Genomic DNA, 16952 nt, shown 5'->3' on the forward strand with positions numbered 1-16952 from the left:
ACTGAATTTTCTTTTATTTTTTTTAATTCCACTTATGAAGTTTCTAAAGTTAACCTTTTAATTTTTAAGTTAAGAATATGAAATAATTATCTACCTTTCTGATTTGCAAAGAGTGCATACAGTAATCAGTATGTTTACTGACTTAAGAAGTTTGAGGGATCAGGCTTAGTACAGGTGTTAGTGCTTCTACATAACTCAGAGTACTTTGTATTTCACCCTTTGGTCTCCTGGTATCCCTGAAGTTAGAGAGAAACCCAAATTCCACATATTAAATCCTAGACACTTAAAACAAATGCTAATAATTTCCATTAGTGAAATGTAAAAGAGAGGGAAAGATATTCTAAAAAATCCAAATAAAGTTCAGCCTTTTGATACACATGATGCATCCAGATAATGCTACTTGTCATGGTGTTTCCTCTATATTTAGTTCTTTTCTCCTTGATCTTTGTATGTGGCATTTGTAAACAAGATGCCACTTCTAACTAAAATAATTTCTGATCTTTCTGTGTGTTATTAGTGTTACCTTGATTGAGAGGTTTCTCGGTCACCCTTCCCCCACCCTAATACTATTCTAATAATGAGAAATCAAATTGTTTCCAATGTGGAAACATTCCAGTCATTATATAGCACTCACTAGTACTGCACGGAAGTGTGCACGATCACCAGTACTACTATATTTATAAGCAAACTGAACATAACTTTCTCATGGCAACATGGTGCAGTATGTATGGCACTAAGTGGTTTATAATGATTACTTCTCTTCTCCAGCATCTCCTTCAGGACCTATAGAAGTTTTCTGTTATGGTGAACAAAGAAGTCTGGTGCTATAGACAAAAAATTCTGTTTTCAGAAGTATATGAAATATGAGTATTGGTTTCTTACTGCTGAATACTGACGTAGGTGGAGCTACCTGGACAATATAGGTATTTCACCATCAGCAAGAGTAATCTTTAGAAATTCTGTCTGTATCAACAGGAAAAAAAGTCCCTCTCATGTTTCCTGGCCATAATGACACCTTTAGCCAGTAAATTTTACTCGTGTCAGTTATCTAGGCTGAATGTGCGGCAAGAGACTGTGAAACTGAAATCCCGCGCATTGCACATGTGGACTGAAGGTTGGATTTGCTGTGAAACGTAACAGAGTGATTCAGATGCTTTAACATTTACAAGATTATGCTACATAATTCTGCAGCTTCACCCCACAGGCCTAAAGTTAACAATAGGAGAGCCATCCCAAATTATTTCTCCATCAAGGGAAGCTTGCACTGGAAATGAAAAAATCTAGGATAAATAACCAAGAACTGAGAAGTTCTTTCCACTGGCAACAGAGTAAAAAATGTTAAAATTTATTTTGAACCAAAGAATCCTTTTTTGTTCAGTGTGCAAACGAGAAAACACAACCCTCTTCAACAATGACTTACAAAATGCTCTGGTGCTGTATCTATGTTCAGTACGTTAGTCAAATATTACGAAGTTATATTCATGATAAAGTCTCCTTTCTTGGATGAAAGATGCTTTTGCCTTTAGTCATAGAAATCTTTGGGTTGTAAAGGACCTTGAAAATCATCTAGTTCCAATCCCCAGTGAAGCCCACAATGCATTACATTATACCTGTTGCAGAAGATGTATTCCTCTTCACTGTGACCTAAGTGTGTGGGTCCATGGACTGAATTAATAATCCGAACAAAGACAATTTATATTGGAAAAGAGAAAGGAAGCAGTGTAGCTGACTCTAAACTTTAATTCCTGTCCAACTAGCAAATGTATTTTCCAAGGGAATAAGTTTTCCTCTCCTTTCTATATTTTTTCTGTGGTTTAGACTGTCATTTGCTAAACATATTCTGATAGTCTGTTTACATTGGCTTGCAGTTTTGTCACTTTTTTGTGGTTTCCCTCTGCCTTCAGAATTCCACAGATAAATCAATGGATGTATGAAGCAGAAGCCCACGGGGTAAAACACTTTGTCATATTAGTGATGTTGGACCCTTCCATCTCGAGATAGTTGTATGCTAGACAAAAATTTAGCACATCCATTAAAACAGCTTGTGCAAAGTGAAATGTATTTTTCATTCCCCCTTTGATAAGCATTCATTTCAATCTATTTTCTTTTTATTAAGAAACAGAAAGTTAATAACAATCTGTGTTGTTTTGGTTTTTTTTGCTTTTTTTTACAGCATCCTGTGGAATACTGTAATATTTTTGTTCCAACTTGTTTTAAAGCACATGGAATTCCACAGTCGTCGTGGTGCTGGCAAAGCACACCAAAATACCTACTTCATCTGCAGGCCAAAAGCATTCAAGGTCCTCTGGCATATCACCAGACAAACTGTTATTGAATAGAACTTAGACAGTTTATATTTGGACAGCTTCAATTTTGGAAACTTTGGAAATTGCTAAAAACTGTCATCCTGACAACATCATGTTGATCTTTTTCTAAACAAAATTTTAACACCATCATTCTACAGGAAAATTTCCTCTCCCTCTTCCATCTCCATTTGAAATAATTTTTGCTACTGAAATATTTATTATTTCCTAAGGAACAAAATGGGTTTTTTCCATCATTTGACTTAACTGTGTATCTGTATAGACAAAACTGTAAGGGTATGGGCAACACCTTAACCAGCCTTCACTACTTTGATCACTTTCAAATCCCAGCTGTAAGCAATCATGTTGCTCTTTGCAAACCAAACACTGTATTTATGCACATAAGGAAAGTAAGGCCAAACATTTAGCTTGAAGACTTTTTTTTTTTTTCCTCCAATGCATGCCTGCCTTAGTTGCAATAAATTCTGACTGTCTCTTCCAATCAACCCAGTCCCCCAATAATGCTCTCATGGGTAGATTCATATTGACCCAAAGTGGAACAGCGAACAATAGAGCACAAGATACTGGGAAAGACAGGCCCATTCAGGCCAGTCCTCCATTCATCCCAATAGATGCAAGGTTCCTGAAATCACAAATCACTACCAGTGAAAATCAGTAGAAGATAGCTTCTATTGCCATAAATAACTCCAATTGCCAGCCAGGTGGCAGAGATAAAACCTCAAATGATACAGAAAGGAGGAATGGAAGGGAGGAGGCACCTTGGCTGAAATGGTGACCCTGTGGCAGCATCAGCAAATAATCCATGAAGGGTAAAACTTCACTAACAATCCACCCAACATTGTAAGAAATATTTGACTGGGGCTACTTTGAGTGACAGGATATAAGAAGAAAACTGTTTTTGAAAACTATTATTTACATTTTAAATGTTTTAAATAATCCCTCTAGATTTTGTCTTCTCAATAGGAAGTTCTGAAAAAGTTACCCAGAGTCATAAAGTTCCATTTCCTGAAGCTCACAACATGGGCAATTCACCCCAGCGTTCATCCTCTTGGGGAGGACTTGCCAATGCCTTCCACTTTAAGAGGAAACTCCTTTAGATATAATTACAGATTATTAATAGATATTATTACAGAGTTACAGTCTACATTTTCTGTCATGCTTGATGTTTTAATGTAAAAACAGAGAAAATATGAGGGAACAGCAGTGATGTGACACAAAATACATTTCCGTAGTAGTACCTGTTTCTGCTTATCCTACACAGACTGTGATTTAACAGTCACTGGAAAGAAACAGCATATCCAGGTCTAATCCAAATAAATAACTGATGAGGTCAGTTTTTTGTACTCAGAAAATTATGTTTAATTATACACAAGCATCACTTCCAGCAACAGACATCATTTCCAGCCAATATAGCAAATGACCATAAAACCCCCAAGTATCCAGCCATCTCTACATTTTCCATGAAATAAAGATACCCAAGGTATAAACAGAGAACATTTCTAACTGCCATTCACCAAATATGGATTGCAGTTTCTCTGCCAACCTACTTTGAATACATGTATTCTAGAATACGCAGTACTGTACATTAGGACCTACCTTATGGAAACACAGATTCATTCACAAATGTTAGATGGTTGCCATGGTTCTCTCTATTTAATCTTCCCCCATGCTGACTAGTAACAGCCGGAGGCTTCTAACACAACTGCACAACTCTCTCTGTATTTCTACCTTGTTATTTAGGATACATGGAAAAAAAGTTTAATCCTCAGACTTCAATTTTCTTCCCCTTCATTCACTGTAAGCCTCTTTGATCATAAAATATACATTTACAGCACTGTAAGTCTAAGGGAAAAAACAAGTTCACAGAATCATAGAATGTTAAGGGTTGGAAGGGACTTCTGGAGATCAAGTCCAAACTCCCTGCCAGAGCAGGACCTCCCAGTACAGGTCACACAGAAAGACATCCAGATAAGTCTTGAAATTCTTCAGGGAAGCAGATTCCACAACCTCTCTGGGCAGCCTGTTCCAGTGCTACCTTACCATTACAGTAAAGAAGTTTTTCCTCATGTTGAGGTGGAACTTCCTGTGTCCCAGTTTATGTCCATTGCCCCTTGTCCTATCATAGGGCATGACTGAATAGAGATTAGCTCCTCCTTCTTGACACCCACCCTTCAGATACTTATATATATTAATAAGACCCCCTCTCAGTCTTTTCTAGATTAAATAGCCCCAAGTCTTTCAGCCTTTCCTTGTAAGAGAGGTGTTCTGGTCCCTTAATCATCCTCATAGCCCACTTTTGGACTCTCTCAAGTAAATCCCTGTCCCTCTTGAACTGGGGAGCCCAGAACTGGACACAATACTCCAGATGTGGTCTCACTAGGGCAGAGTAGAGGGATAACTTCTACTTGACTTGCTGGAAACACTCTTCTTAATGCACCCCAGGATACCATCGGCCTTCCTGGCCACAAGTGCACATTGCTGCCCCATGGATAACTTGTTGTCCATCAGGACTCCAAGGTCCTTCTCCACAGGCCTGCTTTCTAGCAGGTCGGCTCCCAACCCGTACTGGTTCGTGTTGTTCCTTTCCAGTGCAGTGTAGGTGCAGAACTCTACACTAACTCTTGTTGAACCTCATTAGGTTCCTCTTTGCCCAGCTCTCCAGTCTGTCCAAATCTCCCTGAACGGTCACACAGCCTTCTAGTGAATCAACTACTCCCAGCATTTTACAGAGAATTACAGTGGTCATAGTAAATCACATCTTCCTACATACAGATAAATATTTTGTGCAAAACTAAAAACACTACAGAAGTTCAGAGTTCATATCAACTGCCAAGGTTGTAAAGCATTCTTTCTAATCCACTGTAAAATTTCTACCTCTACTCACACTGTTCACAGTGGTCAATATATCTGTTTCAGCTTCAACAAATCCATAATCATGTTTTTGACCACTGTTTTTTCAATCAGCATTAAAAAAAATTATTCTGATATCCTAAATGCTTATTTTTTATTTATGCACAATCCTTATATCCTGAAATGCAGGTATGGCTCCAGTCAGCAATGTGAAAACTACTGGCTAAGAAATCTCCTAACATTATTCAAAAGCATATTTTAAAAAAGAACAACCAAAAAAATTCCTAAAGGGCTTTTTCAGCATGTGAAATTTCACCCAGGGCAGTGCAGGTAGCACTGCTTCCCCTCTGATGATACAGAAGCATTACATGCATGGTCAAGTCTCTTGTCTTCCTTTTCCATCCCTCCTGCCTACCTCAATGGCGATTTGGGCTCTATGTATATTTATTTAAATGAAAACACCTTTATTTCTTTAGTACTGTGACACAATAATATATGGTCTCTTGGCTGCTACACCAGCACACAGGATTTTCCAATCCAGGACAGACCATTTGTCATGAAGTCCAATATCCCACTTTAGGACAGGCTAGTAATTGCTACTTGAACGGAAAGTGAAAAATCCCTTGAATGTAACCGAGCAGTTGCATAACACTGTGTGAGGCAGAAAAAATGTGTTCCAAACCCTAGCAGGAGATCAGTTTTCCCCTAAAGAGTGTAAGGAGTTTCCTCTCACTTCAGTATACCTAGCTATAAGTTTATGGTCATAGAATTATGCAGACCTATTTTTAATCCAGCCACAGCATATGAATCAAAGGTTAGTCTGAAACAGTACTTCTTAACAACTGCTGCTAGTTTACTGCTCTCATGTTACTGTCTGAAAAGGAAAAGAACTATTTATTTTACCTTTTAAAACCCCTAGGACACTCCCACATGACCATCTAACCTTTTTAGTAATAAGTAATCTTCCTTCCCCTTTGCAATTTCTCATGCACATGCATCTTTGATATTCTGACAATCAGATGAGAACAAATTAATGTAAATTGCACTACATTTCACTTCTACTTTATCCCAGTAAAGTGATATAAAGTGGTTAGGCTGGAGAAGGGGAACTCCACCAATAAAAAAATGTTCCCAGAGTACCCTAAACAGAAGCAAGACCCAGCAGTGCCACATTCATTTTCAAAGAAAATAATTTCAGTCCACAGCATTAGAAACACCACCAACTACTGTAACATGAAACAATTTTAGAAGCAATACATTAGGATTAGGATAATTTACAAAAATATTTTGATACTGTGGACATACTTGACTTTATTCAAACAGCTTGCTTGAGATTTAGAGGACCAGAAAGGAATTTTAAGTAGCCTAAAATGTGGGGTTTTTTTAAGTCAATGAGTATAGTCTCTGATGTGAAAAAGGAGTAGGGATTATGTCAACTACCCACTCATCAGCACTCTCCTAACACTCACCTGGACTGTGAAAACAGATTTTCAATTACTTGCAAAATAATGCCCATTATAGTGCCCTCTAGCAACAGCAGATACTAAAAATTAATTCTAGATTTGCTGTTAAGGAATGGAAACTGAGTGGGCAAGAAAAAAATGATAGCCCCTAAGCTTGTGCAGCAGGTCTTCTGATTGCATCACGTAGGCTATGCTGATCTCACATTCTGCTCAGAAACACATGTTCTTTCCCCTTCTTTTGTTGCACTCTGATTTGCTTAGAGAGTATAATTTTGCAGCTATAAACCCTTTCTGCAGAACTGAGTTTGCTGTTCTTGAAGCTTAATAAATGTCTGACAGAGCAGCCTCAGTTAAAAATGTATAGTGTTTTAGTTTTCTAATTTTTTATCTTTACAGCCTGCAATATCTGCTTTGTCACTTCACAAAACTTTTATCATGAGAATGGTATTAAGCAACTTATAAAATGCACCCAAAGGAACATGCATACTTCTGGATCCAGTACACATCTCTGCTACAGTGTGAACTGGAGACAGCAGCTAAACCAACAGAATGGGACCAGATTAAATTTGAGTTAGTGTTTGAATCATTTGATAATCGAAGAGTCATTGTTTTCTGGAATTATGGAAAATCCAAAAGAAAGAGCTTTCTTTAAAAAATAAAATAAATACAGGGAACAGCACTTTTGTTCAGTGAAATCAGAATAGAAATGAAACATTCAATTACTACTTTTCATGTGAAAAACCACTCACTATTTCTTCAAAATATAAGAAAGGAGGAGGTATGAGTCTATTGGACTCTTCCACGTTGATTAAATTGAAACAATAGTGTTACAACCAAATTCACATGAAAGAAATAACCTTTGTAGCATTGATCTTTTTCTTTACATGTAAAAGGACACTTTTTAGACAACTGAAGGACTCTGGTCCTAAATTAATCTAACACTCATCCCTCCATTTAAATATATTCAGCACTGAAACCTCTCAAACTAGTATCACTGTTCAGTTGTCTTGCAAATTAATTGAGCAATTAAAATCCAACCCTCAAAAAAACCTACCCCACAAACACCAGAATAAATTACTCCACCAGCTGCCCTAACGTAAGTTTTATGGCATTTTCTGCACACTGATCCTAAACCTGCCAGTGGTGAAACATCACTGTCACTACCAAGGACTTCAGCTTAATTTAGCTATTTCATAATAACTGTTTCCTATGAGTATTTCAGTGAATCTAAGGCACTCAAATGCTAGAACTCATCCTAGCCATTCAAATTTTATGTCCCCCTTTCTGAATTTGAATATACTGATCTCTTCACTCCTGTGACCAATGAGAGGACTCAGGGAAATGGCAGGAAGCTGAATCAGGGGAGGTCTAGGTTGGATATCAGGAAGAGATTTTTCACCCAGAGGGTGGTTGAGCAGTGGAACAAGCTCCCCAGGGAAGTGGTCACAGCACCAAGCCCACCTGAGTTCAAGAAGCGTTTGGATGATGCTCTCAGGCACATGGTGTGATTCTTGGGGTGTCCTACACAGGAACACAAGTTGGACTTGATGATCCTGATGGGTCCCTTCCAACTCAGAATATTCTATGATTCTATGAACAAGTACTTTGTGTGTTGGGAAAAAAGCAGAATGCAAAAAAACTCTATAGTGTATTGAGGAATGAGAGTTCATATACTTTTTATAATTCCATATATTAATGGAATAAATCCTATCCAAACTGATCCGATTTGCTGAAGACCTGTAAGAAATTTTAACTTGATTATGACTTCACTTTTGCTGAAGAAGTTAGAGCCAATAATGAGAGATGTCAAAGACATGCAAGTCACCTAAACAGTCTAGCCCACCTATATGTGTAGCTTCTGAAAAAAATATATAAATAAAATTCATGTAAATATATAAATAAAAAATATATAAAATGTATAAATGGGTGATAAAACTCATCATACTGAAATGCTAAGGCAACAGCTGTAAGAAAAGAGTTTTAAGGACTGGTCTTCACTATAACACTAATCTCTGTCCACAGAGTCTGTGGGTTTGGTGCAGATGACTGTGATTTTGTTTTTAAATTTGAAGCCTTAGAAATTCTGTGGCACTCCTCACTTTTTCCTGAATTTTCAAATAGAGGTGGCAGCAGCAAACCCTTGCATCTTCAGAATAGGAGGGGAAAGGAGATAAAGTAAAAACTGTACAGATCCCAGCAGCCCAGCTACTTAGTGACATGAGTCGCCATGAACACTGTCTGCACCAGTTCCTCTTCAAATAAAGAGTTCATTTAAAGGTCTTTGCCCAGTTATTCAAAGCCAACTTGAACTTTGTACTTACTCAAGAGATAACTTCACCCTTTGTAATCACAGTCGACCAGAAGCATTTGAGACTGTCTGACAGTGAAGACAGCACATTAGTTGCCCAAAAAACAATTTTCTTGGGAACTAGACCTTGGTAAGAACTTGCTGCCCTCAAAAGCCCCAGAATTAATACTTTATGTGAAGATTTATATTTTTTTTTCTGAACCTATACTGGATTCTAGTGTGTTCTTCACACATATATCAATGTTGCCTCTACAATGCAGTCAAGGCAAAACAAACATTATTTTTTTCAGGGGGTGAGGGATGGTGTTGGGTGGCATTTCATCTCTCTAGAAGAAAAAGCTGAAATTATTTTTTCATGCATGTGATCCCCTACAGTGCTTCCATAACACGGGGCCAAACAGAAGTGAGGTATCTGTCCCCATTTTTACTGAGGCACTTAGGAGGTCCAGTTATGCATCCATATATTACTTCACATGCTAGGTGTACAGATTTGTAGTAGTTACAAGAAAGGAAGCTGCACATGGTTTAAGTTACTTATTGCATCTTAAATTAGACAGCAAGGTCTCTTTAGAAAATTACATTTTAAAATGTTTAGCCTTTTTACTATGTTTCCCATAACTTATCAGTACATACTATGAATTTAACAAATTTATGTCAATAAAAGACAGCTAAGCAAATATTTTCCTTCTTCATAGCCACTAAAGATAGTGTCTGCATGTTTCTTCTTAATACACTTATTTAACTCTTGACAGAATGAGCCAATTCTTCTAATTTCTTAACACCTGTCAATAATTTCTTAATGATATATTAATTAGGAACAGATATGACTACTGAAGCTGTTGAATTGCAGTTTCTACCACAAAACCTTTCGAAAAACCCTCAGAGGAAGAACATTCCTGGTGTTAAGAGTTAAGTATTTAATTTGATGTAAAAAGGAAAAAAAAATTGTCACAGTACTACTGATGGAGATTTTACCCCATGTTAGAACTGACAACTGCCTTCAGCTTAACTAATTTTCTTCAGGCAAAAAAATCTACATATTGCATGTATTAACTACACAAGCTTTGGGTATTCTTTAAAACATTACAGGTAAATGCTTCACTTCTTTAACTACATGGACAGATTTACTCATGCAGCAGCTAAAAGCTCCTTCTGCCTCTCAACCTCCTCCACCCCCCGACCAGACGATAGCTCTTGCTTTAAATTATTTGAGGACTGAAGAAAGTCGGAAATTAATATAGGTATCCTAAAATTAAGATTATGGTCACATGGCATTTAGTATTCAACTATCAGTTGGTTCCACATTCTCTTACTCATGTATTTTATCCCCATAATTTTATCTAATGCAATTACACTTCGGATTTGTGACACATTTCAGTGTTTTATTCTATATAGTAAAATTCAAACAGACTGTAAGTATCTGATTATTAGAAAGAACAGCTGCAATGTCCACTGAGATGAATGACTAGAGCCCTTCTGTGCACAGGGACAGAGAAAGTTCAGCCCACATTACTCATGTCAAGAGAGCTATACTTTTTTCTTTTTCTGTTGCAGTCTTGTGTTGTAATGCTCCAGTACAGCCTACTCATCAGACTGCTTGTTAAAGGCAACTACAGCATCCATGTTATTCCTGGAAGAAACCTAAATCTGCATCTTCCTGTCACAGAGGACTTTATCAAACAGCTTTTATCACTGCATGTTCTCACAGACAGAAAGCAACAATTTCTGACAACAAGCAACAGTTGAGCAAAAATCAGTCCCTCCTGGTCAAGAAAAGTTATATAGCATTTCCCTGATGGCAGAAGCTGTCAGGCACAGAAGCCTAATGGCCTCATGATTAAAACAGCATTGAGGGGCTAGCATAATGAAAATAATGACCTGTCACATCAGCTATCATATCAGCAGAGGAAAATCTACTGCTTTTCCTCATCAGAAAGGATGGATGTACAGAACGTCAATTCACTATGCCTCTGTTAGCCACATACTCACTTATGTAAGGAAAACTGATTGCCAGTTCTATAATGTGAACAGTACTGCACAAAACAGCCAGCAGATTGCATCCTTCTCTTTTTTTTCTTTTTTTGTTTGTTTTGGTTTTTTTTGTTTGGCTTGCTGGGAGATTTTTTTTTTGTTCACAGGCTTTTTCTTTTGTCAGTCACAACTGAAATCAAGCAAAGTGTACAAGGCTGAAATTCCTGCAACATTGCAGAGAATTCTAGATCCCTCCTATCAACCAAATAACCTAAATCTCTTCTGAAATCTAGTTTCCACATAAATTAGAGTTTGTGTTCACATTGGAATGGACACAGTGGGATTCTTAACATTTTGACCATAGAAAGGATGCAGTGCAGGTGAAGTAAAACTATTGTGAAAAAAAATATTAACAGTACATTACAACTGTAAAACATTAAATACATTAAAATTGTAAATTGTAATTTAAACTTTGTTCCTGAAACATACAGGACACAGCAGTGCTTAAGACTGGTGAGAATTAGCAGAATTAATTAAACTGGCTGTCGACCAGCACCCCCAGGTCCTTTTCTGCTGGGCAGCTTTCCAGCCACTCTGCCCCAAGCCTGGGGTTGTTGCGACCAAAATGTTGCAACCTGGCACTTGGCCTTATTGGACCTCAAACAACTGGCCTCAGCCCATTGATCCAGCCTGTCCAGGTCCCTCTCCAGAGCCCGCTGTTATGATGGAAAAAAGCGCTGGCATTGCACAGAATGTGAAGCTTAAGAAGCAGCTAAAGGAACTGAAAACTGTGACAATGACTACTGCAGGTAACTCATGAGGTCCTCTCACATACTACAGAAAGGAGAGAAAGATATCCTTGTACCAATTGTACACTGTCATGGAGAAAGTCTAACATTACCAGGCTGTGGTTTTTACCTAGTTTCAACCATAGGTCAGAACTAAAGGATCATACCACCATAAGGTATGGCATTATGATACATTAAATTTCATGTCATCTTTGATTCTGTTCTTTCTCATATAAACTTGCCTTTGTAGAAACTGTTGAGTACAGCAACAGTACTGATTTCTGTGGTTTTAGACGGTAAAGATGCAGCGGAGTAATAAATAATACAGCATGCAGTCAATAAAACCCTTAGATTTTTTACAGAAGGTATTGAAAAAATATCAAATTCTTTTATTAGGAACTGTAAGAGGTAAGAAACACAAGACACTACTTATGAAGAGATATTACTCTGGTAACTGGTAACTTACTTGGCCTGTGTAGAATTGTTTTACATAGTGAAGCCCTCTGTGTTGCAGTTTTTTCTTCAACTTGTCAATTATTTATATTCCCTTTGGATCAAAAAAGCTATACTTTCTCTTTCATTACTGAGTTTGTTACTGAATTTACATTTCATGGGAAACCTAGCAAATTATATTTTTTTTTGTTAAAAACAAAAATATAACACTGTTTTTCAGAGGATCATATCATCCATGGGAAAAAGCTCAATGTGTCCTCAAAAGTGCACACATACAGAATTGCATTTCTACAACTTCCTGGTATCCCCACACAAATACAAGCACAGTGAGATTGCTATCAAATAAAGATTATGAGGGACTTATTACTGTTTGTATTCAGCACATTATTTACTTAAAATAAATGTACTCCCAATTAAGTAATATCCGAGTTACATTTTTTTAAAAACTTATCTTACTTTTTTCTTTGCAAGTGGATGAATGAATCACCCTACCTAGATTTTCTTTCACTTGCCACTTCACTCTGCCACATGCAAAGAAAATAAAAAGCAAGCTAAATTTTCATTTAAATTAAAAAAAAATGTGTAAAGGGAGTGCACTCATCTGAGCAAACATGTTTATAGTATGTCGTATTTTAATTTGACATATTCTTGACAATTGCTCCTTCCAGAATTATGAAAGGGCATCTGTTATGCACCTCATCTCCCTAATTAAGGATAAGTGTAAAAGTAACCCCTAAGAATTTTTTTTTTTTAATCAAAGTTTGATTCAAAATATAAAAAAACCCTGAATATCAGTTAATTAGACAAACTAGAAGCAAGAATAAAGCAAAATGTGTATCCAAGGTGGTCAAAAATAAAACCCCAAACAAAAAACCAAAACAATGCAAAAATCTACTTTGAAAAGAAAATCTTGTGTGAAGTACCTCTCCAGGAATACATCAGAAGAGGATAATGCTATTCATATGACAGTTTTTATCAGTTACTTAACTTACTGAAAACAGTTCAGACAATGTACCACTATTCACACACTGTTGTTTTTTTTTTACAATGAGTTGCTATGATGGCAGACAGGTACAGGATACAACAGATTAGGAACTCTCCCTTTTACCCCACCCACAGGAACCATATATAATGTCAGCTCCTACAGCCTCACAAAATAGCCAAAACATGATCAGTCAGATGGCTTGGTTCAAAACTACATCCATCCTGATGCCTTTTATGTCACAGCTGTTTCATACCTCCCAGGGTATAAAACCTTCAGCTGTGAATCACACAAAAAGAAATAGATGCCACAGGTCCCACAGAAACCTGTGCCTGTGGTTGAGGAGGCAGAATTCTTACTGAAGTCAGGAAAAATTAATACCATAGAAAAATGTCAGCTAATGCAATACTTTAAGTGCTGTTTTTCATAGAACACTGAGAACTTGACCATTAAAGGCCGTTAAAATATTGTGCAATAGGGCATTTGACTTTTTGAACAGAGTTGTACTTTGTGTTGTGACCTGAATTCCACTTCAGACAACTTGCTTATCCAAATTTTCTCAGTAAAAAATCATACAGTGGTTTGAGCTGAAAGGGACAGACCTTAAACATCATCTAGTTCCAACCCCTCAGCACAGACAGGGACACCTCCCACTAGACCAGGTTGCTCAAAGCCCCATCCAACCTGGCCTTGAACACTTCCAGGGATGGGGTTCCACCCTGGGAAACCTATTACAGTGTCTTACCACCCTCACACTAAAGTTTCCTTCTAATGTCTAACCTAAATCTCCTTTCTTCGAGTTTTGATCTATTACTCCTCATCCTCTTGCTACACACCCTTGTAAAAAGTCCCTCTCCAGCTTTCCCCTAGCCCCTTCAGGCAGTGGAAGACCACTATAATGTATCCCCAGAGCCTTCTCCAGGCTGAACAGGCCCAGCTCCCCCAGGCTTTCTTTTGTGCTCCAGCCCTCAGGTTATCTTCATGGCCCTCCTCTAGACTTTCTCCAGGAACTCCAGGTCCTCCATATGTTGGGGACTCCAGAACTGGACACAGTGCTCCAGGTGGGGTCTCATGAGAGCCATGTAAAGGGAAAGAATCACCTCCCTCAACCTGCTGGTCACACTTCTTTTGATGTGGTCCAGGACGTGGTTGACTTTCTGGTCTGCAAATGCACATTTCAGGCTCATGTTGAGCTTCTCATCCACCATCACCCATAAGCCCTTCTCCTCCAAACTGTTTTCGATCCATTCTCCACCCAGCCTGTATTTGTGCTTGAGACTGCTCAACCCAGGTGCAGAACCTTGCACTTGGCCTTGTTGGACTTCATGCAGTTTGCATGAGCCCAATTCTCAAGCCTGCCCAGGTCCCTCTGGATGGCATCCCTTCACTCCAGCATTTAAAAATTAGGCATTCATTCCTCCAAAATTGAGCAAATAATTTTCCCAGGTGTCAAAACTTTTATTTGAGAGAGAGATAAAATATTTCACATTTCTGCATCATAATAAATATGTGGACCAGATATTGAACGCAGAAGGAAAATGGGAGGACCCCAAAACTTTGAAGCATGAAAACCTCCTCTAGCACTACAAAAGGAAATAATACAATAATACTTGACAAGATGCATTTCATAAATATATGGACATGCAGACGTCATTTTTGCTAAACTGAAGCAACACTTTTGTTCCATCCCCCACACCTGAACTCTGATCTTCCTAGGTTGAAGGAAAAGTACTTACTTGCAAATGTCATCTTCTGGGTCCTCAAGCCCAAATCTTTCATCAAAAGTAAGCTGTATCCATACGTTTTCATCTACTGCTACTAATCTCCACACTAGTACAGTATTGCGTGGGTATGTGTGTGGAAACTTGGGGCTGTGAATACTTCCATTAGAAGTCACAGTAATTATCTTCTCGTGCTGAGGATCCTGCACGCCTATAGTAAAGAGAGAAAACAGATGCTTATTACAGCTACATGTAAAGACTGATAGGTAACTGAATGTACTGCAAGAAAAGGCCACAGAAACAGCACTCCTATTTTAAAAGAATGAATCTACACTTAAATGTAATTTAAAGTCTGATGGACTGATTCTTTCTACTAGTCATATGAAAATAGTAAATTTTCTTTTAAGTGGAATTGCTGCTTATACAAAACTGACAGTGTATGGCCATGCCTTGCAGAGGACTGTAATGTACAAGTAAGACAGGACAGCATGTATTAATAAGTGAAAAAGCACAATGAAGGCACAAGAAACAGATTCCTATTTTGGACACTTCATTGGGCTTTTGTTAGCTGAGTCATAAGCATTCTTCTATAACATATAGTATGTCAGCTGAGAGCTGCAAGCTAAATATGGGAGCCAACAATAATAAAAATTACTTTCCTAGAGATTAGAACACCAGAGTGCTATTTCCGAAGTATGCAAAGGGCCAGCATTTCAGATAAACATGTCAACGTGGGGTGTCTGAGGACAACACTATAGTCAGCAGTTCATTTTGTTTCTAAAAAGCACACACAAGATTAAAAAACATTGTTTTTCAAAAAACATTTAGAAAGTGAGGGTTATTGTGTCATCCGGACAGTAACAGCAGGAAGTAAGGACTGTAAAGAGTCCAAACGTATTGAATAAGGAGTCAATTAAAAAGGGCAAAGGAAAGAAAAGGCACACGGCAATTTAGTGAACAGAAGCTGCGGTGTCTCTGGTATCTTCAGCTCCTCCATTTGTAAAAGTATCTATTTACTTTAGCACACAACAGTGTTCCATGAGCACATCAAATTCCCACACACAACACTTGCTCCATTTCAAATATTTGCTCTTGCATAGCGGAATTTCTCCTCTTACAAAAGAATTATTTTGTATGACTACAAAGGCGAGTAATTGCTGTCACTGGAGACTGAAGCTTGTTATTTGTCTTCAGATAAGGCGCAATATTCCTTTTTATCAATTCCACATAATTTGTGCCATCGTACTGCAAAAAGCCAGCCTTTTCCTACCAAGTTCATGCATGGCTTGAACATTTCTTTTGAGGAAATTGTGTGAAGACTCCAGCTACCAAACGTGGCTAAAATGAGACTATAGTCTCTATTCTTCGTGGAATGACTTTGCAATTCCTGGCTTTATTTTAGGGATAAATCAGTCCAAGTCACACTCAAAGGGGAGTAAAATGTTCAGTCAGATTTACAGCAGTCAGCTGCAAAGCTACATATACTGCTGCTGTGACCTGTCTGCCTTTCTGTTAACAACCATCCTCCCTATGCTCTCCTGAAAAAAAAAAAAAGAAAAAACATTATTACTGTACAGACAGCACTGAACAGCCCTGAAGAATCACTTTAGGCAAAGATTGAGGCAGGCAAGGCACCATCTAAGACAGGGGACAACAATACCATAACAAAAAAATGGGGACATACAAGTACCAAAACAAGGTATTTGAATCTTCAGTAAAAAGCTTCATCAAAAGATAGGCAACTGATATCATCTGCAGGAGGAATGGAAATGGGGCACATTAGATGGGAAAAATCCCTAAGCTAACCCAGCGATACGACATGGCTATGATTCTTAGGAAAGGACAGCACACACTTTTGAGAGCCTGAAGTTGAAGAATGAGTCACCACAGTCATCTTTGATGTGGTGCAAGATGCTATCACCAGATTTATATGTCTATTAACGTAGGAAGCCTGGCCCTGAAAAGTACAAGATTCCAGGCATTCTGAAAGCACGGCAGTACCTAACCCTTCCACTGGAGTGGTAACAAAAATGAAAAACCATGATATCGCCAAACAGATCAGCAGATGCCACTGTAAACTGAAATTAAACCC

General features: G+C 38.0%; 1 protein-coding gene across 1 annotated transcript in view; it reads right to left on the minus strand.

The window, feature by feature from the left end:
* Nucleotides 1-16143, minus strand: part of PDGFC (platelet derived growth factor C) — a 54542-nt gene extending 38399 nt beyond the window's left edge. Inside the window, exons 1-2 of the mRNA XM_009995990.1 lie at nt 16131-16143; nt 14876-15071 (exon numbers count right to left, since the gene is read on the minus strand). Of these exons, the coding sequence (XP_009994292.1) occupies nt 14876-15071; nt 16131-16143 (209 nt within the window). The remainder of the gene's footprint in view (nt 1-14875; nt 15072-16130) is intronic.
* Nucleotides 16144-16952: the final 809 nt, after the last annotated feature.

This window comes from Chaetura pelagica, unplaced genomic scaffold (assembly GCF_000747805.2).
Source record: "Chaetura pelagica isolate M959 unplaced genomic scaffold, ChaPel_1.0 scaffold142, whole genome shotgun sequence".
Classification (NCBI taxonomy): Eukaryota; Metazoa; Chordata; class Aves; order Apodiformes; family Apodidae; genus Chaetura; species Chaetura pelagica.